General features: G+C 46.7%; 2 protein-coding genes across 2 annotated transcripts; one reads left to right on the plus strand and one right to left on the minus strand.

Moving 5' to 3' along the window:
* The first annotated feature begins 520 nt into the window (after positions 1–520).
* On the plus strand, positions 521–3,048 carry LOC116516885 (nicotinamide N-methyltransferase-like). The gene is made up of 3 exons (XM_032229546.1): positions 521–719; positions 1,438–1,645; positions 2,404–3,048. The coding sequence occupies exons 1-3, from the start codon at positions 578–580 to the stop codon at positions 2,837–2,839; spliced, it is 786 nt and encodes a 261-aa protein (XP_032085437.1). The 5' UTR covers positions 521–577; the 3' UTR covers positions 2,840–3,048.
* A 10,702-nt stretch (positions 3,049–13,750) lies between these two features.
* On the minus strand, positions 13,751–16,916 carry LOC116516902 (nicotinamide N-methyltransferase-like). The gene is made up of 3 exons (XM_032229572.1): positions 16,657–16,916; positions 15,373–15,580; positions 13,751–14,349 (listed from the first exon to the last, which is right to left on the minus strand). Exons 1-3 carry the CDS (start codon positions 16,805–16,807, stop codon positions 13,923–13,925), a joined length of 786 nt encoding a protein of 261 aa, XP_032085463.1. The 5' UTR covers positions 16,808–16,916; the 3' UTR covers positions 13,751–13,922.
* Between the last annotated feature and the right edge of the window lie 433 nt (positions 16,917–17,349).

The raw sequence follows: 17,349 nt of genomic DNA on the forward strand, positions 1-17,349 counted from the left end.
GCATTGCATTGCATTGCATCTGCTGCTTCTCAAGGTCTGCCCTGTATATTTGCAAATGACACTTCTCACCATGTTAGAGCCAGTTATTACAAGCACCATTTGGTCCAGAGATCCCCAAACTTGGCAACTTTAAGACTTGTGGACTTCAACTCCCAGCTATGCTGGCTGGAGAATTCTGGGTGTTGAAGTCCACAAGTCTTAAAGTTGCCAAGTTTGAAGACCTCTGATTTAGTCATTATTAATGGTCCTTTTTAGTGAAGTGTTTTTACCGACCTTGTTTTAAAGATCACCCAAATATTTTGCAAAATATTTTGCAAAATATCAGAGCCGCCCTGAGTCTTCCGAGAGTGGGCGGCATACAAAACTAATTAATAATAATAGTTTGTTGGGAAGTGTATTTTGAAAGAGTTTACTTTTTCAGTCCAAACCTCCAGCTGTATTTGCTTCTGATAGGCTGAGAGGAATTGCTGGCCAAGGCCAGCTGGCACAGAGTCTCCTCTTCTGAGTTATATCTGGAGGCTCCTGGCAGGGAGAGTCTGCATTTGAGATCTGCGCACCCAGAGACTGTGCTGCCGTGATGGAATTCACTGGAGGAGACGTTTACCGGAAGGCGTTCGATCCCAAAGCTTACCTGGAATATTTTCATTTCGGGAAAGGGTCTGTCGAAGATGAATTCCTGGAGTTCATCCTGAAATGCTTTTGCAAAATCTTTTCTTCAGGTAGGTGATCCAGTCACTTTTAAGAGGGGGAGAAAGTTTACTTTAAAAAAGGAGCCAAACTATAACTCCGGGGAAAAGGTCTTTTGAATGTTTTCAGCATCGCTACGTAGCCCTTTGCTGGGAACTGTGATTTATTCTCAAGCAACTTTTTGTGCCTTAGACAGGAGGTTTGCTTCAACCTCCGTGAAGCTCCTGGCCTTCCTCATTCACGGATCCTGTGGACGTCTTAGGTTTTATTTATTTCACATGTGTCGTTGCCACGTCCCTGCATTTCAGACATCTGCAATTGGTGAACATTAAACCGAATAAAATGCAACGAGGAAGGGGATAAGATTCCAGAAAATGAATTTATAATGCATTGGAAGCATTCCACGTAAATGTGTTGAAGTTAAAAAAAAAATCAAAATAGGAAAAAGTGGAGGAGTGAGACCAGGGGTTCCCAAGTTTGGAAGCCCCTGAGTTAGACTGTATTGAAGGACACGGAGGGCTTCCGTGTAGGGTGGAACTTCAAGAGAGCCTGCTGGAATCTTCCAGATATCACCAGGTATTCGCTGGGCTTTTAACATTTGGGCTGTTAAAATAGTTTCAGTAAGTTTTATTTGAACCTCCACAGGGAATTCGCATACGACTGTCTTGGGCAAAGGGGATTAGAGGAGATAAACCTGAATTTTTTCCGCTTCTCTTTCCCCCTCCCAAATCTTCCTCTCGTTTATGCCAGGGGTCCTGAAAGGTGGCACCCTGATCGACATCGGCAGTGGCCCCACCATCTATCAGCTGATCCCTGCCTGCGGGTCCTACAAGAACATCATAGCCACCGATTATCTGGACCAGAACTGCCAGGAGATTACAAAATGGCTGAAGAAGGAGCCGGGCGCTTTCGATTGGTCCCCGGTGGTTCAGTATGTGTGCCAGCTGGAGGGGAACAGGTAGGCAGGGGAAGGACCTGGAACATGGGCTTAATCTTACGGCTGATCAGGCCAAAGTCCCAGAGAAAGTTCATGTTTGGCTAACGGCAGGAATGGAGAAAGGCCAGGCAAAGGCTGAAATTGTCTGTGGGGGGAGGGAGAGGCCATCCTGATAAGAGACCACAGGGAGAGAGGCTGGCCAGAGGGAAGCAATCAAACCGGCCAAGGAAAATAGAGCAAGGACAGAGAGAGGGGGGTGGGTGGGAGGGAATATTCAGCCCAAGCTGGAATGGGGTAGATTTGATTTGCAGAGAGGAGGAGGAGGAGATGGAGGAGGAGGAGGATGACGACGACTACGGGGTCCTTGGTGCTCTCTAAGCTTGGTTGTTTGCTTATAGACATCTCATGACCCAACTAGGGAACATCATCAGTATTAGAAAAGAGTGGAGATTGCTCCCATTTTATATACTCGTGGTTACCTAGCTGGGTAAGGAAAGAACCAAACTCAAGGACCCCACCATTCGGAAGCATACTTAGCCTATTTCCCTCTCAACATTCTATATTCTTTGAGCCCCTTGATTGACAGGCATTTTGCTTTGGCACTTGAGAGTCTCCATAAGGCTGCAGATACCAGCCAAAAGGGCTTCAACCACTCTCCTCCTCAACATACTTGGGTTGTGCTGAAGAGCTACTTCAATCCGCCACTTCTAAGCTGGTTCTGTTGCATTCCCGAGAGGTCTCCCAGCCGCCTACTTATTGGCTTTCCGCTCTCCCCGCAGAGAGACGTGTGCAGAGAAGGAGGCCAAGCTGCGGAGAAGCATCAAGCAGGTCCTCAGGTGTGATGTCCACCAAAGCAACCCACTGGCTCCCATCTCTCTGCCCCAGGCCGACTGCCTTCTCTCCACCGAGTGCCTGGAGTCGGCCTGCCACGACCAGCCGAGTTTCCACGCCGCCTTGAAGAATCTCAGTTCTCTGCTGAAGCTCGGGGGACACTTGGTACTCGGTGGGGTTTTAGGGTGCACGTTCTACAGGGTGGGCCCTCAGAGGTTCTCCAGCATGCTCTTCACGGAGGAGATGCTGAAAAACGGCCTGAGCGCCGCTGGTTTTGCCGTTGTAGAGTTCAACGTGGAGCCCAGGGTTTTTAAGACCAATATGGAGGACTGCGATTTCTCCGGAAAGTACGTCATTCTCGCCCGCAAGGACAAAGAAGTGTAAACCCCTGTGGCTTTTATTGTATCCCAAAAGCCACAGCATCACTTTGGCTCTGGAACATGTTTGTTCCAAGCCCGTCTCTATTGCAGCCTCTTCTCAGTTTTAGCTTTCTAAGTGACACCTGATGGAGGCCATCATAGCCCATCTTGTAGGCCAGGCCCCAGCAAAGACAGAAGGAGTTAAAATAAAGCCCTTTCTTTAAAAAAAAAAAAGCTTTGTCTTGATCTATTTTTAGTGAAGATTTAATGAAAAATAAACAAATCATGCAGAAAACAATGAAAATGTCAGCATCCACCTGGATTTTCATAAATGGGCCAATTTTATTTATTTATTGATGGTAAACATTGACTTTTCAGTGAGCTTAAAACCTTTGGGCATCAAGATTAGCCAAAGTTTTTCCCAGGTTGCATTTACACAATACACACGAATACACTTGATTAAAATAAAACTCCTGCATTTGAGTAAAGGAGGGAGTCCTTCAATCTTCTGGTGTTTTTATGTCACAGTTTCTACTTGGTTGTTCTGTGACGTGCTCTGCCTTTGACAGACAAGCCAGAGCCTTTTCAGCCCAAGGGGGGAGGCCCTGGAGGGCCCCACGTCCCTTGGCCACGTCTCCCAAGATTCAAGGGGGAACTGAGAAGAGATCAACCCCCAGGAAAACCCAGGTCTGCCTTTTGAAGTACGCAGTACAGGCTCTGTTTTAGGCCCAGGACTCTTCAACATCTTCGTCAATGATTTGGAGGAGGGAATAAATGGGGAACTCATCAAATTTGCAGATGACACCAAACTGGCAGGAATAGCCAACACTCCAGAAGACAGGCTTAAGATACAGAAGGATCTTGACAAAGGTGAACATTGGGCACTATCTAATAAAATGGAATTCAAGGGTGAAAAGAGTCAGCTTCTACATTTAGGCAAGAAAAATGAACTGCGCAGGGACAGTATAGGTGGTGCTGTTGCAGAAAACGACAGGGCTTAGACTTCTCGGGATGCAAGGAGGAGTTTATTGGCAGCCAGGTTCAGAAAACTAGCCAAAGGCTAGCCTTGCAAGTTCTGAACAACCTTCATTATCGGAGCACACATTCTTATTCATGCAGCGCAACATGGAAACACTTAACTCATTTCTTATTGGTTACCTTGAGGAAAGAAGCCTTGTAAGTAGATATGGTCTTACTTCTCCTTTTGTCTTGGATCATAGGTACTGGCTACGTGTCTCTATGCGACCTTTAGCTGAACCTTGTGGTTTTGGGCTTTTGACATAAGGACTTTTACTGGAACCTTTACTGGACTTCTGTGGTTTAAGGCTAATAACATTTTCCTGTCTTTGTACACGACTTACAAGCAGGCTTTTATCTCTTCCTTTTGCCACGTCTGACTTTTATATTTTAATTCACATTTTAACCTGCTTTAGTACCTTGCTCAATAGTAGCTGTGAGAGGGACAACTATTTAAATAGGAGCCAGCCATGTGCAGCAGCTGCCAAAAAAGCCAACACAGTTCTAGGCTGCATCAACAGAGGGAGAGAATCAAGATCACGTGAAGTATTGATACCACTTTATAAGGCCTTGGGAAGGCCACACTTCTGCATCCACTTTTGGCTGCTACGATGTAAAAATAGATGTGGAAACTCTAGAAAGAGTTCAGAGAAGAGCAACAAAGACGATTAGGGGACTGAAGGCTAAAACATACAATGAATGGTTGCTGGAATTGGGTATGTGTAGTCTGATGAAAAGAAGGACTAGGGGAGACATGATAGCAGTGCTCCAATATCTCAGGGGTTGCCACAAAGAAGAGGGAGTCAAGCTATTCCCCAAAGCACCTGAGGGTAGAACAAGAAGCAATGGGTGGTAACTATTCAAGGAGAGAAGCAACCTAGAACTGAGGAGGAATTTCCTGACAGTTAGAACAATTAATCAGTGGAACAGAAATTGCCTCCAGAAGTTGTGAATGCTCCAACACTGGAAGTCTTTAAGAAGATGTTGGATAGCCATTTGTCTGAAGTGGTATAGGGTTTCCTGCCTAAGCAGGGGGTTGGACTAGAAGACCTCCAAGGTCCCTTCCAACTCTGTTATTCTATTCAAGAGGCCCCATGGAGGTGGCCAGAGGGGGTGAAGGACCCTGGGTCCCAGACTGGATTATTCCTGAATTTCACACAGCTCAATAGAAAGCAACAGCTTAGCCTTTTGTCTGAAAATGCCACCAACATAGCATCTACCACACTGAGTGGGATTCTGAGTTTCTAATCAGGCACGTCCACCTATACTCCAAAGTAGCTCATTTTACAAACCAAGAAAGCAGGTGGGTGGAGGTCACCTGGTCAGTGGTGGGTCACAGATGAAGGTTCTACTAGGGAAACAATTGTTAGAAAATGAACATATTCTATACACCACAATCACAATCATATTCCACAGAATATAACCATGTTAGTGCCAATCACTACATAACCCTATGATATGGTAATAATCTTCAGCTTTATACCATATATTTGTGTGGCTGTACATGAATAAAAGATGATGGGATGCATTTGACCCAGTCAAGAGGCCACAAAGGCAGAGAGGTTTATTCTGGGAAGTTTCAGTCTACTTGACCGTGTAGAAAATGACAACTTTGAATGAGACGTTACCAGATACGCTCAAAGGGCCCTTTGATGGAGACATGCAAAGTATGAGAAATGTGCCAAGGTGGGACTGGTCCAGGTTTTTGGGAAAACCTTTTTTTGGGGGGGGGGGGGGAAGGAGCTGTTTTTTCTAACAGTGTTTCATAGTTTGTTGTGAATGGCTTTAATTAAGTTGGATAATGGATGATTTTTTTTTTAATTTTATGCATTCTAAACTGATTAGAGAAAGTCACTTTAGTGCAGTGATAAAGGCATCAAGCTCGAAAGCCAGCTGATTTCTCTTGATCCGATTACTTTCTCTGAGCCCCAGGAAGGTCACCTGGTCAGCGGTGGGCCACAGCTGGAGGTTCTTGTGGGGCAGGTTGTAGACAGGGCAGCAAGAGGCATTTTTGGGAGCTTTCGTGCCTCTGACTGGCTGTGGCTCATCAATGTTTTTGCAGATTGGCAAATGGCCAGGCGGTTTTGTCAGGGCAAAGGTTTTTCCCAAGAGAACTTGTTTATTAATTATTAGTCATTATTTATTTTAGAATGTTGTTATCCTGCCTTTATAAACAATCTAAGGCAGTAAACATATCTACCCTAATACTCCTTCCTCCTCCTAGTTTCTGGCAACTTCAACCCTGTGAGATGAATTGGGCTGAAAAAGATGGTCTGGCCTAAATTCCCCCCAGCCAGCTTTTGAGCCTAATATTCTGACCGAGGCTTCCCGAGAGCAGGAAGCAAACTCCTGGTCCCGACAAAAACCTCTTATATTAATTTACTGTGAATTCACATCCAGCAAAGTCTTTCAAGGGAGGATTTACAGCCACAGACCTTATCTGGCTTGGAGAGCTGCCAGGACGATATCTGCAGAACTTGGCAAGGAATCTCAGAGAGTCAACCAATGAAGTGAACTATTTGCCTCCTGCAAACTCCACTCCCCTTTTGCTCCTCTTTTATTTACTCTGGGAGGGGCATTCACCATCCACCTGTGGCTTTACTCCCAAGTTGACCCCTGTTCTTTAGCTGTTCCCTTCGTCTAGCAACTCTGCGCATGCACACACTGGGAACTGGCTCCAGGTGTTCTTCTGCCTCACTGATGTCTGACTCCAAAGGCAGCTGATAACTGTCAGACGGCCCTGGCCCCCTCTCTGCCTCTGACACAGAGCCCTCCTCAGGGCCTTCCCCAGACTCCAGGACTGGCCCAGGTTCCTCCACAACCTCCCCACTGTCCGAATCTGCTGCCAGCTCCACTGGCCACTGGTGGGCCACAACACCTAAGGTGCGACTACAACTCACTGTCTCCTGATTTCTAAACTGGTGCCTTCACCTCTAGACCAAGCTGGCTTAGATCTTGTAGATTTATGCAGCAAAATGATCAAGAGCAAACATTGATTAAAAACCCAGCTGTTTTCTTGCCTCGATCAATGGTGGCATTTCTCATCTGAATATCACTTCTGCTTCCCTGAAATTTTGCTCTGCTGCAGAAACCTACGCACCTGTTCGATCAAGGTGATCTTCGGACAAAAAAACCCAACCCTGACACGAGGAAAGTTGCATCTTTCTTAAAGCTAATGTGTCTTCTCTGTGGACCTAAAACCACGGGGAATCTTGGGGGAGGGGGGTTGCCAAGACCCTTAGACTTGATACTGGAAGCAAGTTAATTTTTGATCCAGCCAAGAGTGGATGGGGAGGACTTAAGCATGGGAGAAATCCTTCGGCCTCATCATAAAAGTTGCTGCTCTCCAAGGAATGTCCTCCTCGCAACCATCTGATCAACTGTTGGGCCTCCGAGGCATCTTTGAGAAAGATCAGATAGTAGTGAGATAGTGACATAAAAGCTTTGGCCCAAAAGAATGAGGAAGAAAGAAGAGTAAAGAGGACAAACTTCATATGGGGGAATTCTGGGCACTAGGAGGATTTGGAGGCATCCAGTAAACACCTGAAAACCTTCAACGCAACCAAACTAAAAAGTGAGGGCTGAAGCGAGACTTTGGAGGGAAATGGAGCCAACGTTCACAGGAAAAGAATTTTATGCTAAGCATTTTGTTCCAAAAGATTATTTGGAATCGTATTACACCATGAGCTCTGGAGACGATGCAGACAGGGACCATTTAACATTCTTCCTGAAAAATCTCCACAGGATATTCACTTCAGGTAAGTGTTTTTAACAGGTGGTGGTGGAGATAAATTAGCTCCCATTTTAAGTGGAATCAGTGTAATTGATGATCTCTGACTAATGCACAGACTAGAACATAAAACTGATGTCCTTTCTGCAAATATGTGAGTCCCTTCGGGGAATAGGGCGGCTTACAAATCGAATAAATACCAATACCAATACCAACTATGCAACAGAACTGGCTCAAAAATAGATGTGAAGGCCACATGTCTGTAGATATTTTGCTCAGGTTATCTTACAGATATTAACATATGGGTAGCATGATGCATTTACATAAAATGCATTTATTGATTAAAAACGCGGTCAGGAGGAGAGAAGAAAGGAGGGAAGGAAGGAGGGAAGGAAGGAGAGAAGGAGAGAAGAAAGGAGGGAAGGAAGGAGAGAGGAGAGAAGGAAGGGGGGAAGGAAGGAGGAAAGGAAGGGGGAAAGGAAGGAGAGAAGGACAAAAGAAAGGAGGGAAGGAAGGAAGGAGAGAAGGAAGGGGGGAAGGAAGGAGGAAAGGAAGGGGGAAAGGAAGGAGAGAAGGAGAAAAGAAAGGAGGGAAGGAAGGAAGGAGAGAAGGAAGGGGGGAAGGAAGGAGGAAAGGAAGGGGGAAAGGAAGGAGAGAAGGAGAAAAGAAAGGAGGGAAGGAAGGAGGGAAGGAAGGAGGGAAGGAGAGGAGGGAAGGGGAAGGAGGGAGGGAAGGAAGGAGGGAAGGAAGGGGAGCAGGAGAGAAGAAACGAGGGAAGGAAAGAGGGAGGGAGGGAAGAAGAAGTAGGACCGTTGTAAGATAAGATGGATCTATGGGATGGTAAGAAAGCAATCTTCAAGTATATTGTCAACAGTAGGGAAAAATTGTTATAAATACATATTATTAATAACAGTTATGAGATCATATAATTGTGAATGTATATATGAAATTGATAAAATAAATAAAATAAAAAAAAACGCGGTCAAGGTTGTGTCTATGAAAATGCATCACATGCAAAGGTGTTTAGAAACTGAAATGGACACACACACAAACACACACACACACACACACACGGCTTCCAGTTGAAGAATGTAAAAAGGAGGGTTGTATCTATTCCGTAAATAGGCTACTTTCTTCCCAAAGGTGCTGTTGAATCTGTTTGCCTGGCATGAAGGGTCACCGCCACAAATCATGCTTCAGTTGATGGAGCACAGGAGTCAGTGGTGAGGTTTCTAACTGTGCCTACAGCTGCAGCACTTTAGCAAAACACAACCCAAGCTAGCAGGTTAGCCACATCAACGGCACATAGTCAAGGAAATGCTGTCCAAGGATCTTGAAAAATTGTGTTTGGGTTGATACACTCCAGATGGCATCAAGGGAGACACCCTGATCAACATTGGCAGTGGTGCATCCATCCACCAGTTCCTCTCTGCCTGCGAGTCCTTCCGGGAGATCATAGCCACCGATTATACTGACCAGAACAGGGAAGAGGTGCAGCGATGGCTGAAGAAGGAGCTATTACATATACTAAATAAAATAGTACAGATCCCACATAAGGCAGAGAAGCCCAAAATAAACCAATGGGATCTCCTCTGGAAACCACAGAAAGTTCCTAAAACAGTCAACTGAGCAGATGTCTCACTCCAGGCCAATGATGGTCAAAGACATCAAGAGTGCACTTCCTTAAGGATGGTCATATTAACCTAGTGTAACAATGGGCATTTTTTGTTCTCGAACCAATTCTCCCCATGAAGGTTTGGGAAGAAGGGCTGTGGACCTCACCTTGTGTCTCCACATAGGGAAAAATGGCCAGAGAAGGAAGCGGAAGTCCAAAGAGCCATCAAACAAGTCTTAAAATGCGACGTGACCGAACCAAAGCCTTTGGCGCCAGTGGTTCTTCCTCCCGCAGACTGTGTGATGTCTTCTCTGTGCCTGGAAACGGCCTGCAAAGACCTTCCCACCTACCGGTCAGCCCTGAAGCACATTGGCTCCCTGGTAAAACCAGGAGGGCGTTTTATCTTATCCACGGTCCTCGAGGAGAGCTTCTACATGGTTGGACGGCAAACGTTCTCCAATCTCTACTTGGAGTGGGAGATGGTGGAAGAGGCCACGAGAGAGGCTGGCTTTGTTATTAACTGGGTTGAAGAGATGAGGTTCAAACTGCCCTCCTCAAAAACCGATTCTAAGGGGGCCTGTGTACTCCTCGCTCACAGGAGATGAAGTAGCAACTAGGAGCTACGGAGGTTTATAGTTGTCATTATTATCGTCAGCAATTAAAAATTAAAAGCTAATAATGGGTTTTTATCTTTTTGGGCGTTGATGACAAGAGGAGCTGATGTAATTACTACTTAATACAATAGGATACTGGCTATGTAATAGTAATACATGTGATTGTATGTTATGAAAGTGGAAAATAAAAAAAAGTATTTGATTGAAAAAATTAAGAGTATTCTTGGAAGCTGTTCAAAATCAATTGGGCTGCATTGAGAACAGCAGAAATGCATATTTTGTTCCAATAGAAGAGAATATTTGTAACTCAGGGTTGAAATGGGGTCCTTGGTGCTCTCTGAGCTTGGTGGTTTTCTTGCAGATGTTTCATGACCCAACAAAGCATAAAACAGCATCAGTGCTAGAAGTGCAAATTCTACTCTCTTTTGGCACTGATGATGCTACCTAGCCTGTGAGTCCTTCCGGGAAAATTGGCACCAGTAGCCAATAGCAGATAGGAAGGACCCAAAGCAGACAGATCTTATAAAACTCTGCATTTCGCTTGATGGGTTCCAGATGGCATCAAGGGAGACACCCTGATCGACATTGGCACCGGCCCAACCATCCACCAGTTCCTCTCTGCCTGTGAGTCCTTCCGGGAGGTCATAGCCTCCGATTATACTGACCAGAACTGGGAGGAGATGCAGCGATGGCTGAAGAAGGAGCCGGGGGCTTTTGACTGGACCCCCATCGTGAAATATGTATGTGAGCTGGAGAGAGACAGGTAGGCAGATGAAGAACGTAGCTTTTGCTCTGAAAGTCTTTAAGACTATAAGGGTCTCAGCCAAAGAATGAAATCAGGCTGCCTTCTTTCAACTTCGGCTAATCCGTTCATGTTTAGAAATGCAGCAGGAGAGATTTTGCAATCAGGAGCTTAACAAGAGAGTAATTGTGCAGACCGGAAGAGTCCACACTGAAGAACCAAAGGGGACTCTCTTTCCGTTCTGCAATAACTTTTGTGCCCATTGTGGTAGCAAAGCAAAGTGGCAAGAAGCCCACACTTTCTCCTAAGCAGATGGGAAGTGGAGAACCAGTTGTTCCAGGCTGGGTATTTGTATTTAATAGATTTATAGGCCGCCCAATCCCGAAGGACTCCGGGCGGCTTACAGAAAGTAAATTTTAAAGAAGAATTAAAAAAACAGAGGAAACAAATTAAAACCACATCATGCACCCAATCTGGTCGGGGCTGGACCTCAGTCACGAGGTCAACAGCCCCAGGCCTGCCGGAATAGCCAGGTTTTGATAGCCTTTCAGAAGGCCATGAGAGTGGGTAGGGTCCGGATCTCTGGGAGTAGTTCATTCCATAGGGTCTCGGTCTTAATTCTTCTGCAGTGCTTCAGAAGGACCTGCAGATTCATCTCCTCCTCAATGGTCCTTGTCTTCTTTGGGCTTCGCTTTCCCAAGCTTTCTCTCCTGGTGGGACCTGTATCTAAGCAGGCTCTCTCTAGCCAAAGCCCTCCATTGGCTTCCATATCTGTTTCTTCTTCAACCAGTCAAAAGGCCTCCATGCCTTCAGGTTTTCCTCCATCTTCAAGTGGCCCATTGCCCAGCGGACTCACCCATTAATCTGATAAGGAAACAAGTGGCTCTCCTCCTGCCACTTCCAACAGGAGAAAGCTAATGAGAATCCATGTTTTGCTCAGGAATTAACTGAACTCTTAATTAGCTGAACATATAAAATGACCATTTCCAGAGCAGCACTATAATGCCAGAGAAGAGACTTCATCACACTAAGCTGCCATTATCTATTTCCACCCCAATCTTTCACCCGGAGATTAAGCCATGATATAATGAAAATGGCTTATTATTAATTCATTGGAATGATTCATAGCCCCCTCCCCATCAGCAGTGACAAGGCAAATAAGAGCCGAGGTGGTGCAGTGGTTAAATGCAGCACTGATCTAGCAGGCTACTGCTAGATCAGCAGTTCAGCGGTTCAAATCTCACCGGCTCAGGGTTGACTCAGCCTTCCATCCTTCCGAGGTGGGTAAAATGAGGACCCGGATTGTTGGGGGCAATATGCTGACTCTCTGTAAACCGCTTAGAGAGGGCTGAAAGCCCTATGAAGCGGTATATAAGTCTACTGCTATTGCTATAAAAAAATAGATTGGCAACAGAGCCATGATAGCTATATGGGGACATGCTTCTACTGTTGGCTGGGGAAATTGGGCCAACTGAAGCCCCACACGCCTGAGAGTAGACAAGGTTGAGAAACTCTGCCCTAGACCTCCCGGGTCCCAGAGTGATATTTGAATCCAGGCAAGAAGGAATTCATGCAGGTTTTTCCTGTTCCTGAAGGACAGCAGACCTGGGAAGCCTGACCTAGGTTGGAGATAAGAAGATCACATTCTTCCTTCCTTTCCCCACAGGGACCAATGGCCAGAGAAGGAAGAGGAAGTCCGAAGAGCCGTCAAGCGGTACCTGAAATGCGACGTGACCCAACCCAACCCTTTTGGCCCCCTTGGTTCTTCCTCCCGCGGATTGTCTGCCCTCCAGTTTGTGCTTCGATGGGGCTTGTAAGGACATCCCCACCTACCGATCGGCCTTCAGGAACATCAGTTCCCTCCTGAAACCAGCTGGGCACCTCCTGTTTTACACAACGCTTGAGGAGCGTTACTACATGGTGGGCCAATGCAATTTTTCCACCCTTTACTTGGAGAAGGAGACGGTAGAAGAGGCCGTGAGACAGGCTGGCTTTGTCATTGAGTGGATTGAGGAGACCAGGAGCACCCCTCCCCCTTCTCTAACTGATGGGAGGCGGAGATGTATCCCTCTTGCCCAGAAATGTAGCTTGTGAAATAAGCCAGCTGTTGATGTAACACCCAGACGTTTCCCCAACTATTATTATGATTTTTGTTACACAACTTAGTGAAAGGACACCTCACGTGGCTTCTGTGCTCTTTTCCATGCCGTTCCCAGTAGGCATTGAGAAAATGGCTCGGTGTGTAATAAAGTAACACCTTCCCTCTCTGTGTGTGTGTGTGTTTGTGTGTGTGTGTGTTGGTTTCTGCTTCCCTTGTGTTGTGTCCCTCAGTGGCTCCTTTGGGGGGCATGGGGGGCATGCTTCCAGGAAAGAGGAGGGGAGCTTAGGATAGAGTGGGCAAAAGGCACTGGGGGAATTATCAAGAACGTTTTTCTCTGCTGTCCCCAAAAATCCCATTTTCTTTAGCCCAGTCTCGTTTTTGCTGGCTTCTCTTAGCAGGTTAAAGGACACTCTGCTCTGTGGGCTGATCAGAGCAGGGAGTTGAGCTGCCTCTTTGGAGCTATGGCCCCAAAGACCCTTAGTCTCTGCCATGCCTCTCCTGCCCTTCAGCAAGAGGACCCACCCGGCTCCTTTCCCCCTTGCTTTCCTTCCCAGAGAGGAAGGAGGCCTTCTGCTGCCTCTTTTCCAGGGGAAAACAACTGATTGCGTAAGAGGGGAGAGGACAGCTCAGACCATGACTTCAAATCTCTCTTTGGCAGCCAGTGGGCAAAAGGATCACGCTGCAGCCTCCAACAGGGCGCTTGGTTGAGAAACCCACCGGTTAGAGAAATCAGGGGGTGGAGCTAAACAGGGTAAAAATACCATAAAACTCAGAAGTTGAAAGGAGCAACCAGCAGTCACTAAAAACCAAAATCATGGCGGCCCAGCAGTGGCGAGGGAACCACTTCGGGGGCCTAGCAGGCCTCAGTCGCTGCTGGTTCTGCGACCCAGGCCTGAGTTCCACTATCGGTTCAGCCAAACTGGAAGCAACCCACGTCTGGCTAGGCGGCTCTGACTTGGAGGAGAGCAGCCACCAGAGGCACGGAGAGGCTCAGCCCTCGGCCAGTGGCATCTCAGAAGGGGCAGAGCCAAGGACAGCCCAGGGCAACATATGCCCAGAGAATCCATGTACATAGAAAACAGAGAGACACAGGAAAGCAGAAACCAACACACACACAGAGAGACAAGTGTTACTTTATTACACACAGAGCCCTTTGCTAGATGTTTACCAGGAAAGGCATGGAAAAGAGGACGGAAGCCAGGTGGTCTGTGCTTCCCCTAACTTGTATAACAGATTCATTACAATGGTTAGGGAAACCTTTGGATGTTACACTGACAGCTGTCAAATTTTCATGGGCTACATTTCTGGGCAAGAAGGATGCACAGCTTCTTCCCATCAGCTATAGAAAGGGGGATCTTCATTTTGATCTCCTCAATCCACCTAATGGCAAAACCAGCCTCTCTCACTGCCTCTTCTACCACCTCCTTCTCCAAGTAGAGGGCAGAGAACTTGCGTTGGCCAATCATGTAGTAACGCTCCTCAAGCGTTGTGTAAAACAGGAGGTGCCCGCCTGGCTTCAGGAGGGAACTGATGTTCCTGAAGGCCGATCGGTAGGTGGGGATGTCCTTGCAAGCTGCATCAAGGCACAGAGTGGAGAGCAGACAATCTGCGGGAGGAAGAACCAAGGGGGCCAAAGGGTTGGGTTGGGTCACGTCGCATTTCAGGTACCGCTTGACGGCTCTTCGGACTTTCTCTTCCTTCTCTGGCCATTTGTCCCTGTGGGGAAAGAAAGGAAGAATGTCACCTGCTTATCTCCAACCTAGGTCAACCTAGAGTTGGCCTTCTTTTTATGGATGGAGATAAGTCAGGCTTCCCATGTCTGCTGCCCTTCAGGAACAGGAAAATCCTCCTTTCTGCAAATTTCCTTCTTTCCTAGGTTCAAACATCAATCTGGAAAAGCCAAGGGCAGCATTCTTCAACCTTGGCCATTCTTAAGATGTATGGACTTCAGATCCCAAAATTTCCCAACCAGCACAAGGAACACTGGAATAGAGTTGGGTCCAGATGTATCCTCCACCACAGTCACCAATTTCTGCCTTGGCACTGCCTACCTCACAGATGGAGAGGTCCCTATAAATTGTTTCAATGAATTAATAATGAGCCATGTGTGACTTTGTCATCCTAAAAATCCCATGATTTAAGGTCAGGATGGAAATAGGCGATGGCAGCCTTTCTGTCCTAAAGTCTCCTCTCTCTCATCTTTGGCTTCCTGTGGAAATGGTCAATCTATATGTTCAATTAATCCCCCCCTGAGCAGCACATGGATTCCCACTGCCTTTCTCCAGGGGCAACTGGATGGAAAGGAACCACCCGGGGCCAGAGAAGACATGGACCATTGAGGAGGAGAAGATCCTGCAGGTCCTTCTGAAGCCCTGCAGAAGACCTCAACCAGAGACCTGGAACAACTGGTTCTCCACCTCCCATCTGCTCAGGGGAAATTGTGGGCTTCTTGCCACTTTCCTTTCCTACCACAATGGGCCCAAAAGCCATGTCTCAATCTCTAGCCATGCTCTCTGAAAATGGACTCCCCTTTGGTTCTTCAGTGTGGACTCTTCCGGTCTGCACAATTACTCTCCTGTTAAGCTCCTGACTGCAAAATCTCTCCTGCTGCATTTTCACATACGGACAGATTAGCCAAAGTTAAAAGAAAAGGATCTGGTTGCCTTCCCTAGTTCAGTTTAAATTAACCTGAGCCTTTAAAGGTGTCAAAATCAAAGGATACCTTCTTCCTCTACCTACCTGTCTCCCTCCAAGTCACAGACGTATTTCACGAAGGGGGTCCAGTCAAAAGCCCCCGGCTCCTTCTTCAGCCATCGCTGCACCTCTTCCCGGTTCTGGTCAGTGTAATCGGAGGCTATGATCTCCCGGAAGGACTCACAGGCGGAGAGGAACTGGTGGATGGTTGGGCCAGTGCCAATATCGATCAGAGTGTCTCCTTTGATGCCATCTGGAGCCCATCAAGCGAAATGCAGAGTTTTATAAGATCTGTCTGCTTTGGGTCCTTCCTATCGGCTATTCTGCACACCATTGCCTTTTTTCCTCCATCTAAACTGCCCCAGAAGTGCCAAAAGCCCTTCGAAGAGGCTCCCGGAGAACCCCTGATCACCTGGTATTCCCTGTTCTCCTTATTATTGCCATGAACCCCTTTCCAACCTGGCCATTTCTCAAAGAGAAGCACACACAGGTGAAGACCTTTGTCCTGAAGCCAATGGCTTGGCTTTCATTTCCACATCAGCCTGTAAACCGTTTCAACTTCTCCCCTCTGGATGCCGCTATAGGGCATTGCTACACCACGCCACGCCATGCCATTCTAGAAAAGGTCAAGTAATGTTTTGTCATCTGCCTTTTGTAAGCTATTTCATGGCTGTTTGTCCCTTGATGAGGATATCTAAGTGCTGCAGGTTATAATCAACAGAATTGTGAATAGAACAGAATAACAGATGTGGAAAGAACCTTGGAGGTCTTCTAGTCCAGCCTCCTGGACATGCAGGAAACCCTATATCATTCTGGACAAATGTCTGTCCAACATCTTCTTAAAAACTTTCAGTGTTGGAGCATTCCCAACTTTTGGATCCAAGTTGTTCTACTGGTTAATTGTTCTCACTGTTAGGAAGTTTATCCTTAATTCCAGACTGCTTCTCTTATTGTTTAGTTTCAATCCCCTGTTTGTTGTTCTGCTTTCTGGCACTCTGGAAAATAGCTTGAAACCCTATTCCTTGTGGTGGCCCCTCACGTATTGGAAGCCTGTTATCATGTCACCTCTAGCCTTTCTTTTCACTAGATTAGACACCCCCAATTCCTGCAACCGTTCTTCATATGCTTTAGCCTCTATCCCCCTAATCCTCTTTGTTGCTCTTCTATGCTCTCTTCCTAGAGTCCCAACATCTGTTTTATAGCATGGTGAACAAAGCTTGATACAACCTTCCAAGTGGGAATTTGGGCAAATGAGCTTGCGTTGGGCCTGGCCATCTCCGATCAACAAGGCTCCCTCGTTTAAAGAGCTTAAAATGGGTCAGGACTTACCTGTGGTGAATGCCCTGTGGGCTCCTCTCAGGAAAAAGGTTACAATCTGATCATCCTCATCAAGGTTAACTTTATAATAGGTTTCCAGATAATCTTTGGGAACAAAATTCTCAGCATAGAAATCTCCCTCTGTGAAAGGCTCCTCCATCATCCCAGAAACTCTTTTGCCAACCACTTTCAAGTTCTGGGCTTTATCGTATTTTTATCTTGCTTAGCTCCACCCCCTGATTTCTCTTACGGATTGGTTTCTCAACAAAGCGCCCTGTTGCAGGCTGCAGCCTGATTCTTTTGCCCATCGCCTGCCAACTGATTTGAAGCCAGGACCTGAGCTGTCCTCTCCCCTCTTATGCAATCAGATGTTTTCCCCTGGAAAGGAGACAATAGAAGACATCCTTCCTCTGTGATCCAGGGAAAGAAGGGGGAAAGGAGAGGGAGGGTCCTCTGGCCAGAGGGCAAGGGAGGCATGGCGGAGACTAAGGGTTTTGGGGGCAGATCTTCACAGCAAAATCCACCCCCCATTGCTCGGATCAGCCTACAGAGCAGAGTGTCTTTTAACCCACTAAGAGAAACCAGCAAAAATGAGAGTGGGCTCAACAATTGGGGTGCATCTGTTTGGGGACTGCAGAGAAAAATGTTCCTGGTAATTCCCCCAGTGCATCTTGCCCACTGGGTCCCTCCTCTTTCCTGGAAGCC

This window comes from Thamnophis elegans, chromosome 13 (assembly GCF_009769535.1).
Source record: "Thamnophis elegans isolate rThaEle1 chromosome 13, rThaEle1.pri, whole genome shotgun sequence".
Classification (NCBI taxonomy): domain Eukaryota; kingdom Metazoa; phylum Chordata; class Lepidosauria; order Squamata; family Colubridae; genus Thamnophis; species Thamnophis elegans.